Source organism: Coenobita brevimanus, chromosome 33 (genome assembly GCF_032717465.1).
Source record: "Coenobita brevimanus isolate Jiangsu-jjx chromosome 33, ASM3271746v2, whole genome shotgun sequence".
NCBI lineage: Eukaryota > Metazoa > Arthropoda > Malacostraca > Decapoda > Coenobitidae > Coenobita > Coenobita brevimanus.
In genome coordinates, this window is record NC_136986.1 from 15,966,828 (window position 1) to 15,989,050 (window position 22,223).

The 22,223-nt window shown below is 41.8% G+C and overlaps 1 protein-coding gene across 1 annotated transcript in view; it reads right to left on the bottom strand.

Annotated features, from left to right (window-relative positions):
- LOC145395801 (ionotropic receptor 93a-like) overlaps positions 1-14,304 on the bottom strand; it is a 60,592-nt gene extending 46,288 nt beyond the window's left edge. Inside the window, exons 1-6 of the mRNA XM_080269338.1 lie at positions 14,272-14,304; positions 13,852-13,968; positions 13,274-13,506; positions 4,615-4,743; positions 3,838-4,009; positions 1,316-1,392 (exon numbers count right to left, since the gene is read on the bottom strand). Of these exons, the coding sequence (XP_080125464.1) occupies positions 1,316-1,392; positions 3,838-4,009; positions 4,615-4,743; positions 13,274-13,506; positions 13,852-13,968; positions 14,272-14,304 (761 nt within the window). The remainder of the gene's footprint in view (positions 1-1,315; positions 1,393-3,837; positions 4,010-4,614; positions 4,744-13,273; positions 13,507-13,851; positions 13,969-14,271) is intronic.
- Between the last annotated feature and the right edge of the window lie 7,919 nt (positions 14,305-22,223).

A 22,223-nucleotide genomic window follows, 5' to 3' on the forward strand; every position in this document is an offset into this window, starting at 1 on the left:
ACCAACCGCGAGCCGAAACATATCTAGAGTGGCTTGGAATATGACCTTGACCTTGACCTACTTTCACCAATTTCTAACTCGTAGATTTTCACCCCTACTACACACCTGTAATATTTTGTGATGACATCTTCAACTGTTGCAAAGTTCTTATGGTAACAAACACACAAACCTCCTACTTTCAGTAATTTCAAACTCGTAAGAGATTTTCATCCCTTCTACACACCTGTAAAATGTTGTGATGATATCTCAAGCGGTTGCGAATTTATCATGGAAACAGACACACAGTCCTTGACCTAGTTTCACCAATTTCGAATTCGTGATCGATTTTTTATCTACTACAGACCTGTAAAATTTTGTTATGATATCTTGAGCGGTTGCGAAGTTATCGTGCCAACAGAAACACTGACAGACGGACAGAGAGATGGACAGATTGAAAACAATACCAGCTTTGCTATTGCAGCTAATAATAATAATAATAATAATAATGATATTATTATTATTATTATTACTACAGCTGAAACTGAAGTCCCATCTGGAAACTACCGGAATATTACAGATTGTTTACATTTCCAGATTCATCATCTTCCCACAGCCCCACGCATACCCGCCAGATCATTTCCTTTACCATCGAACATTGTCAGACTACAAGAAGCTACGGTATATTATTTACAACTCCATCATCATCTTCCCATTCATCTATCCTTCCCAGTTCTGTTTATTATGTTGGGAAGACGAAAATAACCAAGAATTAAGCGCAAGTAATATATTTTTACCGTAGATGAATGTATAGTCCTTCTTGGACGCACTGTCAGACCTATAACATGTTGGTACTGACATTTTTTTCGTCGGCTGAAATGAGATTCTTTTTAAAAGATGAGATAACCGAACCAGTTTCTAACCCCTTCATTATCAGATGGACTTTCTTAGGTTTACTAATGTTGCATGGTAACATAATTGAACCAAAAGGATTGTCATTATTGTGAACAAGCAAATGAAGGTAATATGTGCAGAATTCAGTTCCACATTTGTAGGCAGTCAAGTGGAAGAATGCTCTTGACTTCTGTGCACTGACAGATTCATTTTCTAGTTACTCCACTTTAGCAAGTAAAACAAAATTCAAAAATTATTTTCCTCATCACTTACGTTATCTGTAATTGATAAGGCATTAGGCAATTTCAGATTATATAGGCTATGTCTATCTTTTGACAATGTATAGCTTTTCTTTGCTGCATAAAAGTATCTGCAGTTAAATCGGATTATCAGTAAAAATAATGAACACTGCAGTGCAAAGGTTAACCTTTGCTTACAATCTCACCTCTCTAGGTCTTGTGGAATAACACCATATACCACTGTTGCCATGAATGATTTCCGACTCTGCACCTGATCTGTTACCTGCAAGGAAATATAACATTACAATAAAGAAATGAAAGCCCCAGTTGATTTTTTTTTTTCCCCGTGTTACTTTTACTATAAGCTCCTTCAAGATAATGTTTCGAACTAAAAGTTATGATGTAGCATTCCGTAAATCTTATCAAGAAGCCCTTCCTAATTTGAAAAAAACTGATCATTTTAGTCCATAATAAAGTACGAGCCAAAGGCTCCAAGTATAATAATGTATTGTTCTTCCTAGGAAGAACTAAAAATAATCACGTTTATTTCGAGATGTCTGGATTGGACATAAAGTTTAGAAGTTTAGAGACCATAGACAGTGTGAAATACAGAATGATGATAGTTCCTGATTTGATCATTTGTATACATGAGGACTGAGAACATCTGCTAACCCTTGCAAGAAAGAGCTGGACAGGAAAGGGGACTAGGCTTCACTGCTTGGCGGATGCTATATGGCTTCCCTTACTGCAGAGGGACAGAGGCATTCACTTCAGGAGAATAATGATCTTTGAAATGTCAGTAAATTATGACAGGATATGAAATGCTTCAGTGAAGTGTGAGAAGCACGATGCCACAAAGAAGCAGGGGGATGGCAGGAAGTTATTCCTTTACCTCATCTGCGTTTTAAAGGAGAGAGTGAGAGAGAGAGAGAGAGAGAGAGAGAGAGAGAGAGAGAGAGAGAGAGAGAGAGAGAGAGAGAAACGCCTTACAGAGTCAAAATTTTCCCTTGGACAAAGCCAGCAAACTGTCCAGGGATAATGGACGATCTAAAGCAATTTTCTTTTCATTTTCTAGTTTTACCAGTCACGGAATAAACAGTCAGAATGAAACAAAAATTATTGCTTTCGGAACCAAAATTTTTGATAAGAAATATAATAACATCCTGTAAATAATAAATTTAATAACATCCTGTAAATAATGAGATATACATCAAAACAGAGATAGAGTCGAAAGGAACCCATCGGTGCATATCAAATCAAGAAAAAACGACGTCACTCACAAGCAGCGGTGAACTATGGTTGAAATTATCTATCGGTACATACGGAGGGTTCATAAAAGACACCTAATAGGATATCCCTGGGGTTTATCATGCAGTTTTAGGTGGCACTGAGGAGACCGATGCCAGCGACAGTTTGTACTATACGTTTCACTGATCGAAATCGATCATCACTGAGGGCAGTGGAGAGGTTAAAGTGCTGTTTCAGTATTATTACACATTTCATCTAGGATGATACTGTAGAACACTGATATGCTTGAGCTGAGTCGAGTTTGTTTGAATAACACCTTAAACAAAATGACGTTATTTGAAATTAGGTTTCTGGCAGTAGCAACCAAAATGAGATCAAATCCAAACCCTTGCAGTGAATACTTTCTGAACATTGATTTTGTGGAAAACAGTACAGTTTCTGCAGAGATCGCATTTTAACCCGCCCCATCCCGGAGACGTGAATTCACGTCCTCACACGATGTGCACTCATATCCCGGAGACGTAAATTAACGCGGCAACATTGTAAGGTCCCGAATTTGCACAATTTTCAATTTTCACGAGTGATTTCGCGAGTAATTTTTGGCAGATATACACGGGACACCTTCCTCTATTCCTCTACAAGATGCCAAGCAGGGACAATGCCTTACACCACATAACCTCTCCCCACCCCCCTGCACGCCATTGTCTCGGCAATTCACCTGTTACCAGTGACCTGGCCAATAAAGACATTCAGGGCCAGAGTGATTCCCCAATCGATGACAATCTGGAGGACAAAGTTTACATAGCATTAGAGGAAGAAACAGTCAGAAATGATGATCAGGTAATGTGGGAAAAAAAGGTCATGAATGGTGATGAGTTAGTGAGTGAAACAATGCTTATAATGTCTATATTACTGTTTGAAAACCAATATACTCTTGTACTACATATAAATTCGTACCAAGTAAACAAATAAATACTGTTTATGAGTGGATGAAATAGTTACCCTCCCATAGAACTCGTTTTCTTTGGTGCTAGACTGTTAGAAAACCCAGTCAGGTAAGGAGGTACTCGTACCTGGATCGAGTATTTTAAACCTCAGGTAAGCGATTTCTCTATGAATTATCGATGTTTCTCACCAAAAGCAAATGTTTGAGCCTAAAAAAAAAAGGTCCAAAAATGTCGGGACTGGGGCGTACCACTGCCCAGAAAACGTCGGGATGGGGCGGGTTAAATAATCGCTAACATATCATATAGGAAAGTGAGTGGGCTACTAAACATTGCAAAACGATGCTGATACAATGCAGTTTCTGTAGAGATCGCATTTTAAATAACAGATAACATATCACATAAGAAAGTGAGTAGGCTACTAAATATTGTAAAACGATGCTGATAATACACTCAGATGTAATACTGAAATTAATAACAACAGCAACAGATAGTAACGGCAAAAGTTTTAATGCAGACAAGTATATAGTTCTCACCTCATTCCAGCTGCGTGATGGAAGGACTCGGAAAGTAAAATTCAGGGCCTGGCCAACCACAACCAGCTGGTTGTAGTCAGTGCCTGAGTACCTGGTGGTGTTGCCCTCCATGGACTCTTGCCAGTAGGGTTCATATGGTAACGCTGTCACGTTTATCGTTGCGCCATAGAAACTGCCAAAAATAATGTAGTATTCTGAACGAACGGAAGTTCCAGTACAATATTAGGTGGAAGTGACTTTTATTCAGCCTATGATAATCATGTAGGAATAAAGTCTATTGCGTATCATTTAAAGCAAGTCTACAGAAGGTACTCCATGACAAATTTTGATCATTATTACTGGATTACTAAATTATCTTCATTTAACTAATTGTTTCTCGGCTCGATGTTCTTTTTGATTACATTGTCTATAACATGTATACTGTCAGCTACAAATTATACCTGCTTTACACTAATGTGCACTAGATTTTCAACCTTTCACAACATATTTCACATACCTCAGATGCAGAAAAATTCAAAGCTATGACTCTACTTCATTCCCATAACACTTTCTCATGACTAGCACCATGCTCTAGTGTTAATCTCTTGTTAAACCCATTCAAGATGATGAGATGACAGTTTTAAGCCAGATTAGAATGAAATGGGTATAGCCCAGTCTATTCCCGTGAGTAATCTGGATACATTGCTTATATTTTTCCAATTTTGTAATGCCCAGTAATTTCAACAGAGTACATAAGATTCTCCAGTTCTAAAATGGCCAGTAATCTGTACACATTACTTGGTGTATTTCTCCGGGAAAAGGGTGGGAAGTGTGAGATAGCGTAGACCTGATCTGGGGGTCCAGGAAGCCACTTGCAGCACCCGGGCACCGTCAGGACTGTACGGCAAGTGAACCAACATGCTGTACCTGCACAATACGTTTATAGTTTTCAGGCAGAACGAATTATCTTTATTCCCTAGACATTACAAGGGTGTAATTTATTATTTCCTTTAGCTAATGAAGAGACAGTTTCGTGTAGTCTTTGGAAGTTATATCTAATCAAGGCAATATATATATATATATATAAAGTTAATTCCACTTATTGTGTGTTCATCACATAGGGCCATCTTGTCGATGCCTTGAATGTTTTCTAGAAATAAATCATGTCTAGTGAATTGCTTCCTACGTGAGCCATTGGTTCTATATACTCGCCACTGTTTTTCCCTCGCAGAAACAAAGTCGTAAGCAGGGTCTCTCACGGGGATAAAGACCACTTGCTCTACTCCTTTCACTTTAACTTGACCTAATATTATCACCTCTCCATCTGGAATGCTAAGCTGTAATTAGATATCAGCACAATGATATGGTGCTAGTCATGAAAATTTTCAATAAAAGGATGTATAACCACAAAATTTTTATTCTGCAACTTAGCTGTGTGAAATTAAAAGCAAAGAAAAAAAAAAATATGGGACAAGTTATAATGAAGGGGAAAATGAGATAATAGACGGACAAGTAATAATATCATTGTTCATTGTTCTCTCTTCAGTCCAACAAAGCTTTGAACTATCAACTCAGCACTGGACACAAGGCTTTTATTCAGTGTGGAACTCTGGCTACGATTTCCTTTTACTTATTGGGAAATTAGAGGGTTGGCAGATACTGCTGCTGAAAAGTGTATGTGTATATTAGCCACCTACTGTGGATATTACAGCATCTTATATATATATATATATATATATATATATATATATATATATATATATATATATATATATATATTTTTTGGGGGGAGGGATTCCTACAAGAGCTAGATGATTTTATTCAACTTTGGAGAGTAAACATGACGCAATGGTATCCTGTTGAAGTCGGTGAATTATACGTGTGGCAAGCTGTGACCGTACTGATGGCACACATAACAAAGGTATGCCATACAGGACTATTGGATCCTGGACGACCTCACAGCCACACCTGTCTTTGGGATGTACAGACGTCGGAATAAGTTCGTTTCCTTTTCCGTGTTTGTAACACTGCTCGATGGAGAGGTATCCCCTCCTCCTCCCTTCCTCATGGTCCCACACTCCCACCCAATCCCCCCACTTTTCTCTCCGACCCCATAACCCCACCCGGTACCCTCCATACTCTCGCTCACAGCCAGCTAGGGGTTTCTGTACTTCAAGCACCTGTCTAATTACGTGTAGGCGTCCGAACAACTAATAAAGGAATAGTACAGTAAATATCATAAACCAAGTTAGGAAAAGGTTTACTACACTGAGAGAGAGAGAGAGAGAGAGAGAGAGAGAGAGAGAGAGAACTAAATTTGCTGGATTAAATGTTGCGGTAGTAGACACCTCTTTTACACACACACACACACACACACACACACACACACACACACACACACACACAGAATAAATCTGTTGTGAATAAATGTTGCGGTAGTAGACACCTCTTTTACACACACACACACACACACACACACACGATAGAGAGAGAGAGAATAAATCTGTTGTGAATAAATGTTGCGGTAGTAGACACCTCATTTACACACACACACACACACACACACACACACACACACACACACACACACACACTTTCTGAATATTTGTCGACCTATCAGTCTGTGCCTGTCCGTGTACTGCCCCCCCCCCCCTCTCCCTCTGGATCTTTTGTCTTATCCCCAGTTTCCTTTTCCCTCCTTCCCTTTCTTTATGGCTATCTGCTCAGTCCCTAGCTTCCTCCCTCTCTCCTTTCCTTCGTCTCTCTCCCCCTCTGTCACTCCCTCTTTACCTCACTCTTCTTTCTCCCTCCTTGTGTCACAACTTTGTCTTACATTTTTCGTCTGTCACATGTCTTACCTTTTTTTCTCCATTACTCTCTCCGTATTTCTTTACTTGTACTAAATCCATTTCCTTCACTGCTTTCGTTCCCCAGTAATAACTGCATGCATCATTTTCTCTCTCCTCTCTCTGTCTCTCCCTGTCACCGGAAATCTTTCACTCCACTCTTCCCCCCGTCTTTCCCTCCTTTCCTCCCTCCCTATCCCTGCCCTTGTCTTCCCTTCTTAACATCCCCCTCCTTTTTCTTGCCCTAAAAAATAACCTGTTTTCTTCCCACCCTTAATCTCTACTTTCCGCAAATTTCCCTAACTTCTCTGTTTCTCTCCCTCCCTTTTTACTTGAATGTCAATCGTTCCACTCAGCCTCAATGCTTTCGTCTTACCCTGCTTAGTTCTTTCCTTGCGTCCTTGCTAGAATAACACACTTTCTTCCTCCTCCCTGTTACCTTGCCTCGTTTTCTGATTTTTCTCATTATCGTTCTCAGTATTCCGTTCCGTAGCTGTCTTTCCCACTTTCTCCTTTTGTTATCCGTATTTCCATGTTTGCTTCCAATCCCATTTTCTCTCAGCTGTCTCCCCTTTTGTCTCTACTTCCCTGTTTCCCGGCCTTTCGATTCATATCTCCCTTTTCTCTTTTCCTTTCACACTGCTTGTATCTCATTTCACCTCTCACGGTCTCTTCTTCTCACTGTCAATCTCTTTTCTTAACTCTCGTTGTTCTCTTCTTGCCTCTCCCCTTTTTATTTTCTCCGTAACTGCCCTCTCATTTCTCATTTTTCCATTCGCTCTCCCTCTCTGCCTGTCGCTCCGTCTTTTAACTCTCCTCTCTCTCTCTCTCTCTCTCTCTCTCTCTCTCTCAGTGTAGTAAACCTTTTCCTAACTTGGTTTATGATATTTACTGTACTATTCCTTTATTAGTTGTTCGGACTAGGCCTACACGTAATTAGACAGGTGCTTGAAGTACAGAAACCCCTAGCTGGCTGTGAGCGAGAATATGGAGGGTACCGGGTGGGGTTATGGGGTCGGAGAGAAAAGTGGGGGGGTTGGGTGGGAGTGTAGGACCATAGAGGTAGGAATAGGGTAGAGTCGGCGTGAGAAGGCTCTGGTGAAGCCAGAGAACTGTCAAATGGCCATATTGGTCAAGTCAAGAGGTCACGGCAACACCTACCTGACTTGAAGAAGATTGCTGTGCACTCCTACCTCTATGGCTGTGCCCATAGAGGGAAGAGTCCTAATCCTACCTCCGTGGGTGTGGCCATGAGATTATTAAGCCTTTAATACCTCCAGCTGTGTGTCCACCTGGCATTCCTCAGGGAGAATGCCAGAAACAAAGTAGACTTCATTCTACCTCTGGTTTTAGTTGTAGTTCAGCTGTGGGTGTGAGACGTTCTGTCCTAAGTTGTAACTCACCATCAAACAACCTAAGTCTCCAAAAATGCCCACCACCTCTGCCGCATTTGGGTGTAATGAAAGAGGAGATGAGAAATCTGACCCATCCATTACATTTCACTGGTGAGTATCTGTAGAGTGAATTATAGTTTGTAGGTTAGTATGCAAAAATAGATAAGTAAATAAATAAAGATAAAACATATTTTTTTCTGTTTGCAACTAAGAAAACACTCCCGCCTGGTCAGCAGAACCAAGTCAGACAGCTGTCAAAGAGGTCGCCGCCATGTTGGTCGAGTCAGGTCTGTTGGCCTCACTCTGACCTACCCTTGGTTAATCCCATATGCTGCCTCTACCTACTCCTACCTCTATGTGTGGGACCATGAGGAAGGGAGGAAGAGGGGATACCTCTCCATCGAGCAGTGTTACAAATACCTTGGTCCACTGAAAGAGAAACGAACTTATTCTGACGTCTGTACATGGCACATTACACAGTACTTTGCCATATTATGGCTCCTGCACTTTCTCCCCCAACGTGAGACCCTTACCCAATGATAGGGTGTGGAAAATTCACCCAATTCTGACCATGTGAATAAGGTTCTTCCATTTTTTTCGCCTTTCCATAGAGCTGTGGCGGTTGAGTTGCATGAATTGTTCTGGGGTTGACTGGCATTTATCCAATACACATCGTCCAACGTCAGCGCTTATGCATCACAGTCTTTGTTGCTTGTGACTGCAAGACCGGATATATGCTGGGCTTTGTAGTTATCGCCCATGTAGCGAGACGATAATGTAACCACCTGCGTTTCTCCTTGTATAATGTAACTGCCGAGTTTATCCTTGAAGATGGGACAGGAACCAGCGGTACTGTCAAGCCAAGTAGGAGGCACTACCCTATTTTCCCTGCCAGGACCGAGAATGGTGCTTTACTCATCGAGAAATGGGGTAACATGTCGGTCATCCACTGGCATGACAAGTGGGATGTGCTGCAGGTGGTACAAGAAGGTGTTCCTACACCTTTGTGCTACCACTGTTGTGAATGCATTCATACTGTTCAGACAGGTTGTTGGCATAACTAGTACACCAAGGACACAGTGCTGCAGTAATGCCTGACAGGGTTACTCAGGCAGACTTACTTACGTGTCACCGCATGGTGAACGTGGGCACCTGGAGGTTAAAAACTGTACAGGCAGTGCCATGTCTTCCTGAACTGTCAGTGACGGCAGCAGGTTAACAAGGAAATACTCTGCCAGTGCAGTGAGTTAAAGATTTCTTCAGTCACTGATGTGTGGGAAAGTGTAAACAGTGTATACAGTAATCTTACTACATAAGAATTTATAATATAGTTTATAGTATAAAAAAGGTATGAGTTTAAAAAAAACACCCAGGTTACACTGCTAGTGAACATGCAGTACAACTACAAATATGTGATATGGAAATCTACCTGTCTATCTATTGCCAGACGCCTCAATCCCGTTTGGGGTGGCCACAAACAAAACGCCTCCACGTCGCCCTGTCCCCCGCCATTTCACTGCCCTGCTCCCAACTCACCCCCCCCTCTCATATACCTCTCCACCCCATCCCTCCATCTCATCCTCGGCCTCCCCCTCCCTCTTCCCCCCTCCATCTCACTCACATACACTCTCTTCGTCAGTCTTTCACCCTCCATCCTCTCTACATGGCCAAACCACCTCAGTGTGTTCCTCATAACACTTCCTATCACATCCACATCCACACCACAACGCTCCTTTATATCCTCATTCGTCAGCCTGTCTCTCCATGTGACTCCACAAGCTCCTCTTAAATAACTCATTTCCACTGCTCTCACTCTTGGTAATACAGTGCAATATACATGCAAATTGGATTTGTTGTGTCAGTAAACTAGTAATTACCTTGTGCTATTCCTCTCGTGCACTAAGAAATTACCCTAGCAAGTGATTTTACCACAGAAGAATTAGAATATAAGGAAATGTATTGGTGTGAGGAAATGATCTCAGGGTATGGTGGATGAACTCGTAATACAAGCGCCAGAAATAAAGAAATTATTTTCAGGTTACAGTGCAAGTGAACTTGCATTACAAGTGCAAATAATATGTGCTACGGTATTATAGTGTAATATTAGTGCAAACTGGTTTTGTTGTGATACTCTTTATTTGTTTCTGCACATTCGCAACCTTTCCTTCAATTTTATCTCTGGTGAACGCCACCTTGCTTCCTCTAAACCTCAACTTCTGCCCAGTACTGAGGCTCAGCTGTCTGAGACGACTTAAAACAAACCCTCCTCGTATTCTACTTTCTGTATACTCACTTCATAACAAAAAGTGGCTGTTCTGTATATGTACATAATAACATATCGTGCACCCATGTTCCTGTCCTTCAGTCTTCTGAATTCTATAGTCTCTAGCTTCGGCTATCCTACCATTCTCTGACTATGTATATATGTGCCGTTTCTTATCTGCTGCTTATGCTGCTGATGAAAAATTCTTTGACATTATTATTTCTAAGATGGAACATCCTGTCAGTTTCTTCTTTCCCTGAAGTCTCCTTTCTAGGTGATTTCAATGTTCACCCCCACCCTTGGCTCTCCTCTCCTATCACTGATCCACCTACAAAGCTACATCTTTTCCATCCTTAATGACCAAGAGAAGCTTGGACAGCACCTGACCTATATTGCTAACAGTCTTCTGGAGAGTCCCAATATACCTGACCAATCCCTTGCACCTAATCCTTCTGCTTATGCTGTTAATGTTATCTCTCCATTGGGCTCCTCTGACTGCAATCTTATTACCTTAACTGTCCTGGTATCTCAGTAAGGCCTGAGAACGATCCTAATAATTGGCGACTTTGGCATTTTGAAGCTGGTGATTGGGAGGACCTCAGACAGTACATATTATTTTCCCTGAAATAATTATTGTTTCAGTGGCCGAGAATCATCTGAGTGTGCCTCACGCATTACAGAGGTTATTGTCTCAGGTATGGAAACATACATTTTTCTCTTTTATGCTGTGACTAATGAAAAAAAAAATTAATTACGCTTGTTCAAAATACTGTCCACATTAAGGAGAGGGCCTTCAAAAGGTACTGGAGCCAACCATCCCTGAATCTTATCTGTTTTACATTTCTGGCTGGAATCGTGTTAAGTCCGTCCATCACTCTGCTAAATATATCAGTCGTACTAACTCAAATTCCTCCTGCTCCTTCCGATGCTTGCCAAAAACCTTTCAAACAACTTTATTTCGTTATCCTTTCCTCCTGTTTTCCACTCTGACTATTCTGCAACTGTTTCTTCTACTGATAAAGCAGAACTCTCTGCTCAGAATTTCTCCTTCATTTCCACCTTAGACGATTCTGGTGCTGTTCCTATATCACTTCCTCCCTCTTACTTCCTCATGGCTGACATTAAAATTTCTTCAGTTGATGTGTTTTCAGTCATCACTGGCGTTAATGCTGACAAGGCATATGGGCCTGATGGGGTGCTGATGAGGTCCCTTCAGTTGTCCTCAAGTGCTGTTCTTTGGTGCTTACATCCTGCCTAGGTAAACTCTGTAGCCTGTGTCTGTCAACTTGTACATTTCCCTCTTGATGGAATTTTGCTGTTATGGAAGGTTGATCATTTTCAGCCTTCTAACTGTCTTCCTATCTTTTTAATGCAAGGAAGAAGCAATAAAAGGCCAGAAGTCTGTAAATTTCTCCCTCCAAGAAAAAATAAACACAAGATAAGAGAGCTAATTTCAAGACTGTTCCTTTTGAGGTCCCTGGACACACTGCGTTTGAAAGACTGGAGATCATAAGCAACAGGAAATACAGACACAGGGAGACAGTTCCAGAGGTGACCTGTTGCATAAATGAAAGACTGGGAGTAACGGTTAAATCTTGCATTAGAGGGTTGGACAGAAATGAGATGAGAGTTTGTTGGTGTAACTAACGACTCACCCCCGTACGAAAACATCCTTCCGTGACTCACCAAATTACTTCCATTCATCACCTACTACCTCCACAATGCCTCCACCTAAAGCCGACCTGGGGATATTTACAATTGAAAGATGAAGGAGAGATGATTTATCTGGTCCTTAATTGAAAGTTCAGTATACTGTAATTATGCAGCCATGACTTTGAAAAAGCCTACTTTCAAGGAAAAAATGCATACACGAAGGGCTTGGCTTCTAAGACCCCCAAGATTCAGGGGTTAAGATTGAAGTGAACATAATACTTGGAAAACTACATTGTGAAGCTGTTGTTGATATGATAATGAACAGGAGTGGTACCGGTGATAAGTGAAGCCCTGTTCGTTGGGGGGGGGGGGGGGGGCGCTTGCGTAGATCTACACTTTCTGTAGACTTGTACTGTTATGAAAGGCAGTGCAGGCAATTTATTTAAATATTGATTAGAAACTCTTTGTGAGGCACAGGAAGCTCAAAAGGGTTGTGTGAGCTGAGACAAATGATTAGAAAAGATTAGAATGTTTAAGTGTTGAAGAAGTGTGGGTGTAATCCTAGATAGGTAATCTTTTTTTTGTTACATATTAGGTAACGTGGGGTCTGACGGACCCCACGGAAAAAAAATAAAAAAAAATACTTCCGGTTGAGATATTTCAAAATGCTTCAATACACAAATAATTCAACCCCTTATCTTTGAATAGTGCCAGAAAAAATAAAGTTTAATTGAAAAAAATATATATATTTTTTTAAAGTTTATACAAAAATGATTAAATTCTAGGTATGCAAATTTTAAAATTAAATCTTGCAAAATTTAAAAGTAATATCATGATTCCTTGGGTGGCCTGCAGTAGACCGATGTTGGGACCTTCTGTATACAAAAGGAGAAAGACAGCAAATTGAAAAAAAAAATCATAAGAGGGCTCAACTGAGGTTACATTATAGGTAATCTGGGGTCTAACATACCCCAATGGCTCTATAGAGCAAAATCAGAGCCAGATACAGCTATGACCCCATCATCCCCATGAAGAGCATCACTAGGCAGGAAGGTAATGAGACGGACAGATCTGTAGACCTTATGCTCATATTTTTAAAAATCAAATTTCGGGGACTGGGGTTTCTGAGACCCCACATTAGTATAAGATTAGCAAAGGATTTAATTAATTTTATTTTTATGGCAAATAAAAAGAAAAGTAATCATACACCACTTTCAAAAACATGGCATCCCCCCAAAAAAAAGCACACACACACAGAATTTTGGCATTGGAGGTACATTCTTCGTTGCTGAATAACTTACCGTTTGTCAGATGCTGAGGTTTCATCATTTACAACCAAGGTGTTCATCATGGAAAATGTCCAGTGGGAAACGAGTAGAGCCTCGAGGTTGTACCTGGGCAGGTGAGTGACCACCAGGAGCCTAGTCGACCTCACCAGGAGGCGGCCATTGACGGACCAATTGGCGAAGTCAATGAGGAAGGCTGGATCGTCACTCACCATCACCACCATCACGCACCGCGACACCTGCCGCAGCTGTTGACGTCACCAGTTAACTGTATGAACTACCCGCCTGAGCAGTAATGTGAGATTGACCAACCCATCTCAGCATTAATGTGAGAATAATCTACCCACCTCATCAGTGTAGTGAGAGTGACCTACCCCCCCTCTACACTAATGTGAAAGTGACCTATATGCCTCACCAGTAATGTGAGAATAAGCTACCCACCTCATCAGTAATGCGAGAGTGAACTACCCACCTAAGCAGTAATGTGAGAGTGGCTAACCCACCTCAGTAGTAATGAGAGAATGCCTGGCTGCCTCAAGAGCTATGTGAGAGTGACCTCCCCACCTGAGCAATTGAATGTAAGAGTGACCTACCCGACAAGCCTGGCTGACCACCGGGGAGAGCTGTGCCCGCGTCACGTTAGTGTCCTGGCCATCCACACCCACCTCGAACACACCCACACCTCGTGCCGCCGCAACATCACCAATGCTCTAATAAAAAGCAGTATACGAGTATAATTATGCAGAGTAAATTAGGTTTCATAGGGTTAAGATGCCGGTGCGGAAAGTGTATTATTACTTTAAGATTTCTTCTTAGTTATCTATCTGTCTATAGCCAGCTGTCTCAATCCCTCAAGGGAAGGCAACAAACAAATCGGTTCCATTTCGCTCTGTTCCTGGCCATTTTGCTGACTTCCCTCAGCTCTAACCTCCTCTCTCATATACCTCTCCACTCCATCTATCCATCTCATTCTTGGTCTCCCCCTCCCTCTTCCCGCCTTCCACTTCACTCACATACACTCTCCTCGTGAGGCTCTCGTTCCCCATCCTCTCCACATGGCCAAACCACCTCCATGTTTTTCTCCTAACGCTTTTTATCAAATCCATATCCACACCACAATGTTCCTCCACTTCCTTATTTGTCAGTCTGTCATTCCATGTAACTCCACATGCTCCTCTCAAGTAACTCATTTCCGCTGCTCTCACTCTTGACTTGTGCCCTTCCAACAAGGTTCAAGCTTCACGTCCATGCGTTAGAGTTGGTATAAAATTCCTACAGTGCAAGGCTTTTTTATCTCCATGTTCACTTCCCTATTCCATATCACTGCTTTCTAAGAATCAGGGACATTCATTGCCTGTTGTACTTTCTCATGTGCTTCATCCTCCAAATTTCCATCCTTACTCATCACGCTACCCAAGTACTTAAACTCACATTTTCCATTTCCTCATCATCCAGCCTCACTGTGCATTCAGTGACTTCTTTTCTCTCGAAGACCACAGCTTTACTCTGCCCTGCATTCACCTTTAGCTTCCGTTTCTTACACATTCTCCCAAACTCAGTCTCCAAGCTTTGTAATACCCCTTTGTCGGAATTTAACAGTACAGTATTATCTCCAGACAATAGAACAGGAAGTTTCCAAACGTTGCCCTCTCTCATTAGGACCTCTTTAACATCCGCTGCCCAATATTATATATCTTTTATACTCCATCCATATACAAATTGAACTACCATTGAGGCATGGTGAGTCTTTGTTCAATCCAACATTCAATCAGAAAAATATACTCAGTTCACCATTCACACGTACTGCAGCCTTAGCGCCCTCATACATACTCCTCAAGGCATTCAGCAGCTTCCCACTTACAGTACTCCATATATTCTTATTATTTTCCACATTCCTAGTCCATCCACTCAGCCATATGTTTTCTCCAGGTCGATGGAGGGATGTACAAATTCTTTCCCTTTTTAGAAACTTTTCCACTGAAGCTTTGACGAATGTCTGATTTACACAACCACATCCCTTCCTAAAACCTCCCTTTCTTCTCTATCTCATTCCACTGTTGTTCCCCTAACTCTTTCAATGAGAATCCCATCACATTTATGACTTAATACTAGCTGGTGTCGATTTCTTTATCCAAGTCAACAGTTCACTAAAATATCAAACTCTCCAAAATGGTTTGATAGCGGCTGTGCCGGAGCAACGGCCCAAGAGTCATTAGCATGTAACTCTTACTTAAAATAAAAAACATTTGAATCATTTTCTCAGTTTAAAATTGCTAGAAACCATGCAAAGGCTGTGGTAAACCTTGCCAAATCAAACTTTCTTGAAAATCAAGCATCAAAACTACTTAACACCCTAATGACAGTGGAATATTTTGGTCAACTCTCAATTCTTTCAACAATAACTTTAAGACATCATCCATTCCCCCACTAAAATCTTCAGATGGTAACATTACAAATGACCCGCGTGGGAAAGCAGATATGTTTGCCAATGCAGTACATTTACAAGAAATTCTACCATAGAGGAAGTCAGCCAGAATGTCCCCAGTACTAAAACTCGACTCTCCTGAAATTGTTCCACTTAAAATTAAGACAAGACACTTGAAATCCATCCTAGACAAATTACCTACCAACAAAGCTCCAGGACCAGACGGAATTCCTCCAATTGTTCTGAAAAAGTGTTCCCCAGTACTTGCCTCTTCTAGCTAAATTATTCAGACTATGCATACGTACTTCTTCATTCCCTAATTCATGGAAAGAAGCCAACATCCACCCAATTCCAAAGTATGGAAGTTCCTCTGACCCCTCTGATTGCAGATCAATAGCTGTCCCATCTTCTCTTAGTAAAGTATGTGAAATTTTAATTAATAAGCACATAGTTAAACATCTTGAGTCCAACAACTTAATTAGTGATAAACAATATGGTTTTCGCCACGAAAGATCCAACATTGACACACTCAATCTTCTGACTCATACCATTCATCAGTCAATCGACCAACATGGAGAAACTCATGCAGTAGCCCTTAATATTTCTAAAGGTTTTGCCAGAGTATGACACCGTTCCCTGTTGTCCGAACTCCCTTACTATGGACTAACATCTTTTGTTCCTCTGCTTTCCTCATATCTCAGCGACAGAGAAATAAGAGTAAAAGTAGATGATGTATATTCCAATTTCCACTCAATGCTGGCATGCCACAGGGATCAGTTCTGGCACCAACCCTGTTGCTGGTTCATATTAACGATCTCTTGTCTGTCACCCAGAATCCCATTCATTCATATGCAGATAAATCAACACTTCATAGTTCATTCAAACTCAGACACCTATTTATGAAGTCTACTATCTCTAACTCTCAACGCAGTACAACCATCTCTATAAATAAAGACTTATCTACGATCAATGAATGAGGACAAAACAACCTTGTCTCATATAACGCTAGTAAATCTAAGTATATACAATTCACTAATAGACAGATACTGCTAGATTCGTGTATTACCTTCAGTGCTACTAATATTCCCAACTCCAAAAGTATTGAAGTTCTTGGTGTCTCGCTTAACAGTGTCCTCAGCTGGACCTCTCATGTCAGATCACTTGCCAAAACCGCCTCAAAGAAACTTTGATTATTATACAGAGTCTGTAGCTTTTTCACTGATGAGCAGTAGCTAAAATTTATAGGAGTCATGTGCACTCTCAGCTTGAATTTTTCACACCCTTGTGGATTGGATGTGGAGAGGTTGCATTAAAGCAACTAGACAAAATTCACAACAGAGCTGCTGGAATTGTTAATGACCCGGCTATTATGAATAGGCTGTTATCCCTACAAGTAAGGAGTGTTGCCTCTCTTGCATTATTTTACAGGTATTTTTGTGGCAGGTGCTCAGGCAAAGTTACGTCCATTGTGTCACCTCTCCATGGCTTCCCTCGTGCTACATGGGCATTTGGCAGCGCTCATGACTGGAACGTCACTCAGCCATATTGCAGAACTTCTGCTTATCAGAATTCTTTCATCCTCCAAACTGCATCTCTCTGGAACTCGCTTCCCCAGAGTTGTTTCCCTCCAAACATCAACCAACAGCAGTTCAAGTCTAACTGTTACAGATATTTTATGAATGGAGGACACCAGTAATCTGGTTTATGGATTTCTTTTTTTTTACTTATTTGTTTTTCCTTCCTCTGTTTTGTTATTTAGAAATATATATATAATTTTCCTGTTACACCTGGAAGAAAAATGTCACTATGATTACCACACACTTGTTTTTTCCCATTTTCCTTTATACAGGGGACTAATTATTCATGACTTCCAATCCTCTGGGACTCTGCTTTCCTACCACGCCAATCTGCACATCTTCCATATGCACTTCACTAATATCTCTTCCCCATGCTTTAGCATTTCACCACACACTTCATCAGTTCCTGGGGTTTCCCCATTTTGACTTTCTTCATTGCTTCCACCACTTCCAATCTACTGATCACTTCGTCCCTTACCTCCCTCCTCGTCCCAGCTACTCCTCAGCAACTTATACTCACACCAGTTTCATTCCCTGTGTTTAACAATGCCATAAAGTGTTCTCTCAATCTGTTCTTTCTTCCTCCCTTCAATAATGGCAAGCAGTCATTTTTATCTTCCATTACCCTAACTTTCTTCTTTAGCACATTGTCTCTCTTTACCTACTGCCTAATTATCAAGGTATTTATTACAATACAGTAATCTCTTTGATAAAAGAAAAAAATTGTTTTCTATATTATTGACTACTAAAGGAAACTTTCAGTGTTAAAACTTGGTTCTAGCTGTGAGACCAACAGATTGGTAAAGAACTAAGATATCACAGTATGGATCTCATCCAGTACTGGAGCCTAATTTAACATCCATTAACTTATTCTTTCGTATTACCTTTATTATGGTGCTATTTGCTACTAAGTTGTCCGTGAGCAGCATTGGAAAACAACTGCCTTGTAGCCAAGTTTCCAACACTGATCCAACCATCGGTACCGATTCCCACAGACGATCTCTAGAATCTGTAATGAAATAATGACTCTCTCTCTCTCTCTCTCTCTCTCTCTCTCTCTCTATACATACATATATATATATATATATATATATATATATATATATATATATATATATATATATATATATATATATATATATGCACACACACACACACATATATATATATATATATATATATATATATATATATATATATATATATATATATATATATATATATATATACAGTACAGTGACATTTCGAATTTCAATGGTTTAGTTTTCGACGATTGACATTTCAATGCATTTTCAAGTGGTCTGTCTATCTCACTTTTTCATGCCAAAATCACTTTTTTGGATGCTCTAGGGGCCCGACTCCAACTAAAACAAGCAAAGCTAATATTTTTGATGCGAACCAAAATGCTAGAAGTGAAGGAAAATTATAAGAAAAAGTATGATCCTAACCTAATAATTTATGTGACATGTATCAAGAAGATAATAAAAATCAACATTATTTAATCATATGTGAAGCATACGAAGATATAACAAGAGAAATTAAAGGAAAAGAATCAAGAACAGAAATACTAAAACAAAATACATTACAGATGGTACCTAATTCAGTGGGCAGAATACTGAAACGAAGAGAAGTAATTATGAATATAAGGAGCAACAAAGAAATGAACAATAGAGACTGAGAACAAAAAAAAAAAAGCCATCTTGCTTAAAGACAACAACTCCCGGATGGGAGTAGGTGCCAAGAACAACAAGCCATGCGCAAGGCGATGCTGTAGTGTTGGCGGCCATCTTGCGACTGTCCTGCCAGCCCTGTACAGCGAAGTGCCACAGTTTCAGCCTCTACCGTCCACGTGTGGACGTGCATTTGTCTGCAGTTTCGTTGTGTGTATATTCGTTGTATTTTCGTTGCAACTTGCCTGTTTTAAGATGGCAAACAAGAGTAGTCCTTCGGGTAGCAGTGGTAATGGACGGGAGCAGCCTGGCACCTCTAAAACTTCGCAGCCAAAGGAGAAAAGGGAATACAGGAAGGGGCAGAAATACACAAAGTATACCCTTGCTGATAAGGCGAAAATCCGTATTCTACACTTCAGTATGGCATTACAATGCACAACTTCGGCTACTTAACCACAATTATGGTTCGTAAAGTTTACAGGGTGTGTGGGCAAAAAATCCTGATTTTACGTAGTGAGGTTTGGAGGCCACAGACCCAAACTAATTTTTCCCATAGGAAGTTCAATTAAAATTTCAATTATTTGAATTTCGATGTAGTTTTTTTGTACGCATGTCCATCGAATTTCGAGAAGTCACTGTATATATATATGTATGTATGTATAGAGAGAGAGAGAGAGAGAGAGAGAGAGAGAGAGAGAGACCTACGTGATCAGGAACATCTCTATAAACTGGTAACGTTTTGTCAACTTATTTGCCATTATCAGACCTTGGGAAAATACAAAAAAACAAAAACAAATTAACACCATGTCTATAATAAAAATACAAACACAACATGATTACGATACCAAGGTTTGAAAATGACAAATGAGTTGTCAAACCGTTACCAGTTTATTAAAGATGTTCCTGATCACGCCGGAGATTATCTTCATATTAAGACAACGCTTCCCCCTTTGTGAATATATATATATATATATATATATATATATATATATATACATACACAGATATCTAAATCTTGGCCGAACCAGCCTTCATTAGGATCGGGGTGGGAATTGTCCAGGCACAGTTCCAGGCGCCACCACGATAACAGCCACTGTCTGTATCGGGGAAGGTATGGCACCTGTATGACCTTCTGCTGTTTCCCCCTACAGCACCGCAGTTACGACCAGTGTACATACCGGGGAAGTGACAGCCACTGTACGCCCTTCTGCTGCAGCCATACCTGGAGTTAGCCACGGCGTGACAGCCACTGTATGCACCCCAGCTGGTGAGTTAAGGAGAGGTGGAAGGGTGGTGATGGCCACTGTATGCGCCAGGGAGGGAACAGCCACTGTATGTTCCTCATCCACTTCCTCCTCCTACGGGAGTAGCACCGCAGTAATGGCCACTGTACCTACCGGGAAGGGAACGGCCTCTGTACGTCCCTCAGCTACTTCCCGTCGGGCAGGCAGACCCACAGCGATGGCCACTGTATGCACCGGGGAGGGAATGTCCACTGTACATCCTCAACTGCCTCTGCCTCCTTCGGGAGCAGCACCATGGTAACGGCCACTGTACATACAGGGGAAAGAACGGCCACTGTACGTCCTTCTGCTGCTACCCTTAGGGTCTGTGGAACCACGGTGACGGCCACTTTACACGCTGGGGAGGGGACGGCCACTGTATGCCCTTCATCCACAGCCCTTAAGGTCCTCCCATCGAAGGATGTCCCTTGTGTGGCCCACTCTCCATCTGGAGTCCATCCTGGACGCCCTTCTGTCTCTCCCTCCATGTGTGATTTCCCGGAGGAGCTGCCGTTCAAGGAGTGGTGGCAGGGTCTGGTAGCTGAGGAGGGGATCCACGCCCTTCAGCCCGCCCCTGGACGATGCCTGGCCCTGACGGACCCCCAACGGACAAGATGCTGCAGCCAACCCCTAATGGTGCCCCGGTCTAAAGGTGATCACAGTCCCTGTCTACCCAGGGACACTCCCCAGACCCCAGGGTGGAACCACCCTGACCCCTCTCACCACCGGCCCTCCGCCCCAAGTAAGAAGTGGCAGGTCCGGCTCTTGACGCTGTTTGGCCCCAGCCCCGAGGGCCACTTACCAGGTAGAGGCCCCACCAGGTCAGGGCCTCCCCGCACCCCCGACCAGAAATGTGCTCGGGCAGTGACGCCCCCAGTAGCAGTCCTGTGCCTCCTACAGGCGGCACACCTGCCCGCCTACCTCCGCCACCCGGCCACCACTTTGATTGAGCCCAGACTTCAGCAACCCAAAGAGACGCTAGAGTGTAATCTCAGTGTCAAGAACTAGAATTGACAGTGCCCATTCAGACTCAAAGTTGTGATACAATGACAACTGGGAGTGAATGTAACCAAGAACTGTGAGACTCTATCATACAGTACGAGTACCATAACTGTAGGAGGAGAGGACTGTATGGACTGTAACTGTAACCTCTGTGTGTTAGTTATTTAAGGTGATTGCCCTTGTATGTGTAGTGGCTAATTCATACAATCACTCAAAGTCTGTCATTGTACCTATGTCTTTTCCTGTATACTATCATATGTATATTGTAAGGAAGTGGAATTAAGGCAATACATGTGTAAAGGTAGCCTGCTGAGTTTTTATGCCCTGTTCCTCTAGTTCCAGTCTCGAAAGAGGATCCCGCTCAGTAGCTGGTGTCTTTAGCACGAAAAGTCAATCTAAAAACACGCAGCATAACACTGGTGGCCAGTGGTGGTTCTCAACCCGATCAGAACACACTGGAGCAAAAACAGGGAAATCTAGCACAATGGAAGCCAAACCCCACATCCGATTGGCAAAATTCAACCCTGAGCATTATGACATTGATGTATACCTGGCTATGGTAAAACCCATACTAGTCATAGGCTTTGAAAACGACCGAGAGAAGACTGCCGTTATGCTACCACACCTGGGCAAAGCAGTATCAAGTATAGCTGCTAAAATTGCTCCAGAATTGAAATGGGAACAATTTGCACAAATAGTGAAGCAAGCAATCACGCCATCCCTGGACAAAGTTGTAGCCCTGTCACAACTGGACACTCTCACATACGATGGAAGCCTGGGCAACACATTCATCCAGGCCAGATGGCTCGTCACTGCCACCTACCCAGAAGCCGACACAGCCAGCCGGGAACAACATATATTCAACACCCTGTTAAGGATACTCCTGAGCACAATCAGGGAACATTTTACAATATATGACCCTTAGGGAGACCTCGACCAGGACATGCAGCTCGTACGGCACCTCCTTGCTGCTCTCCTTACACCCCCACTGATAAATGCAGTCAGCAA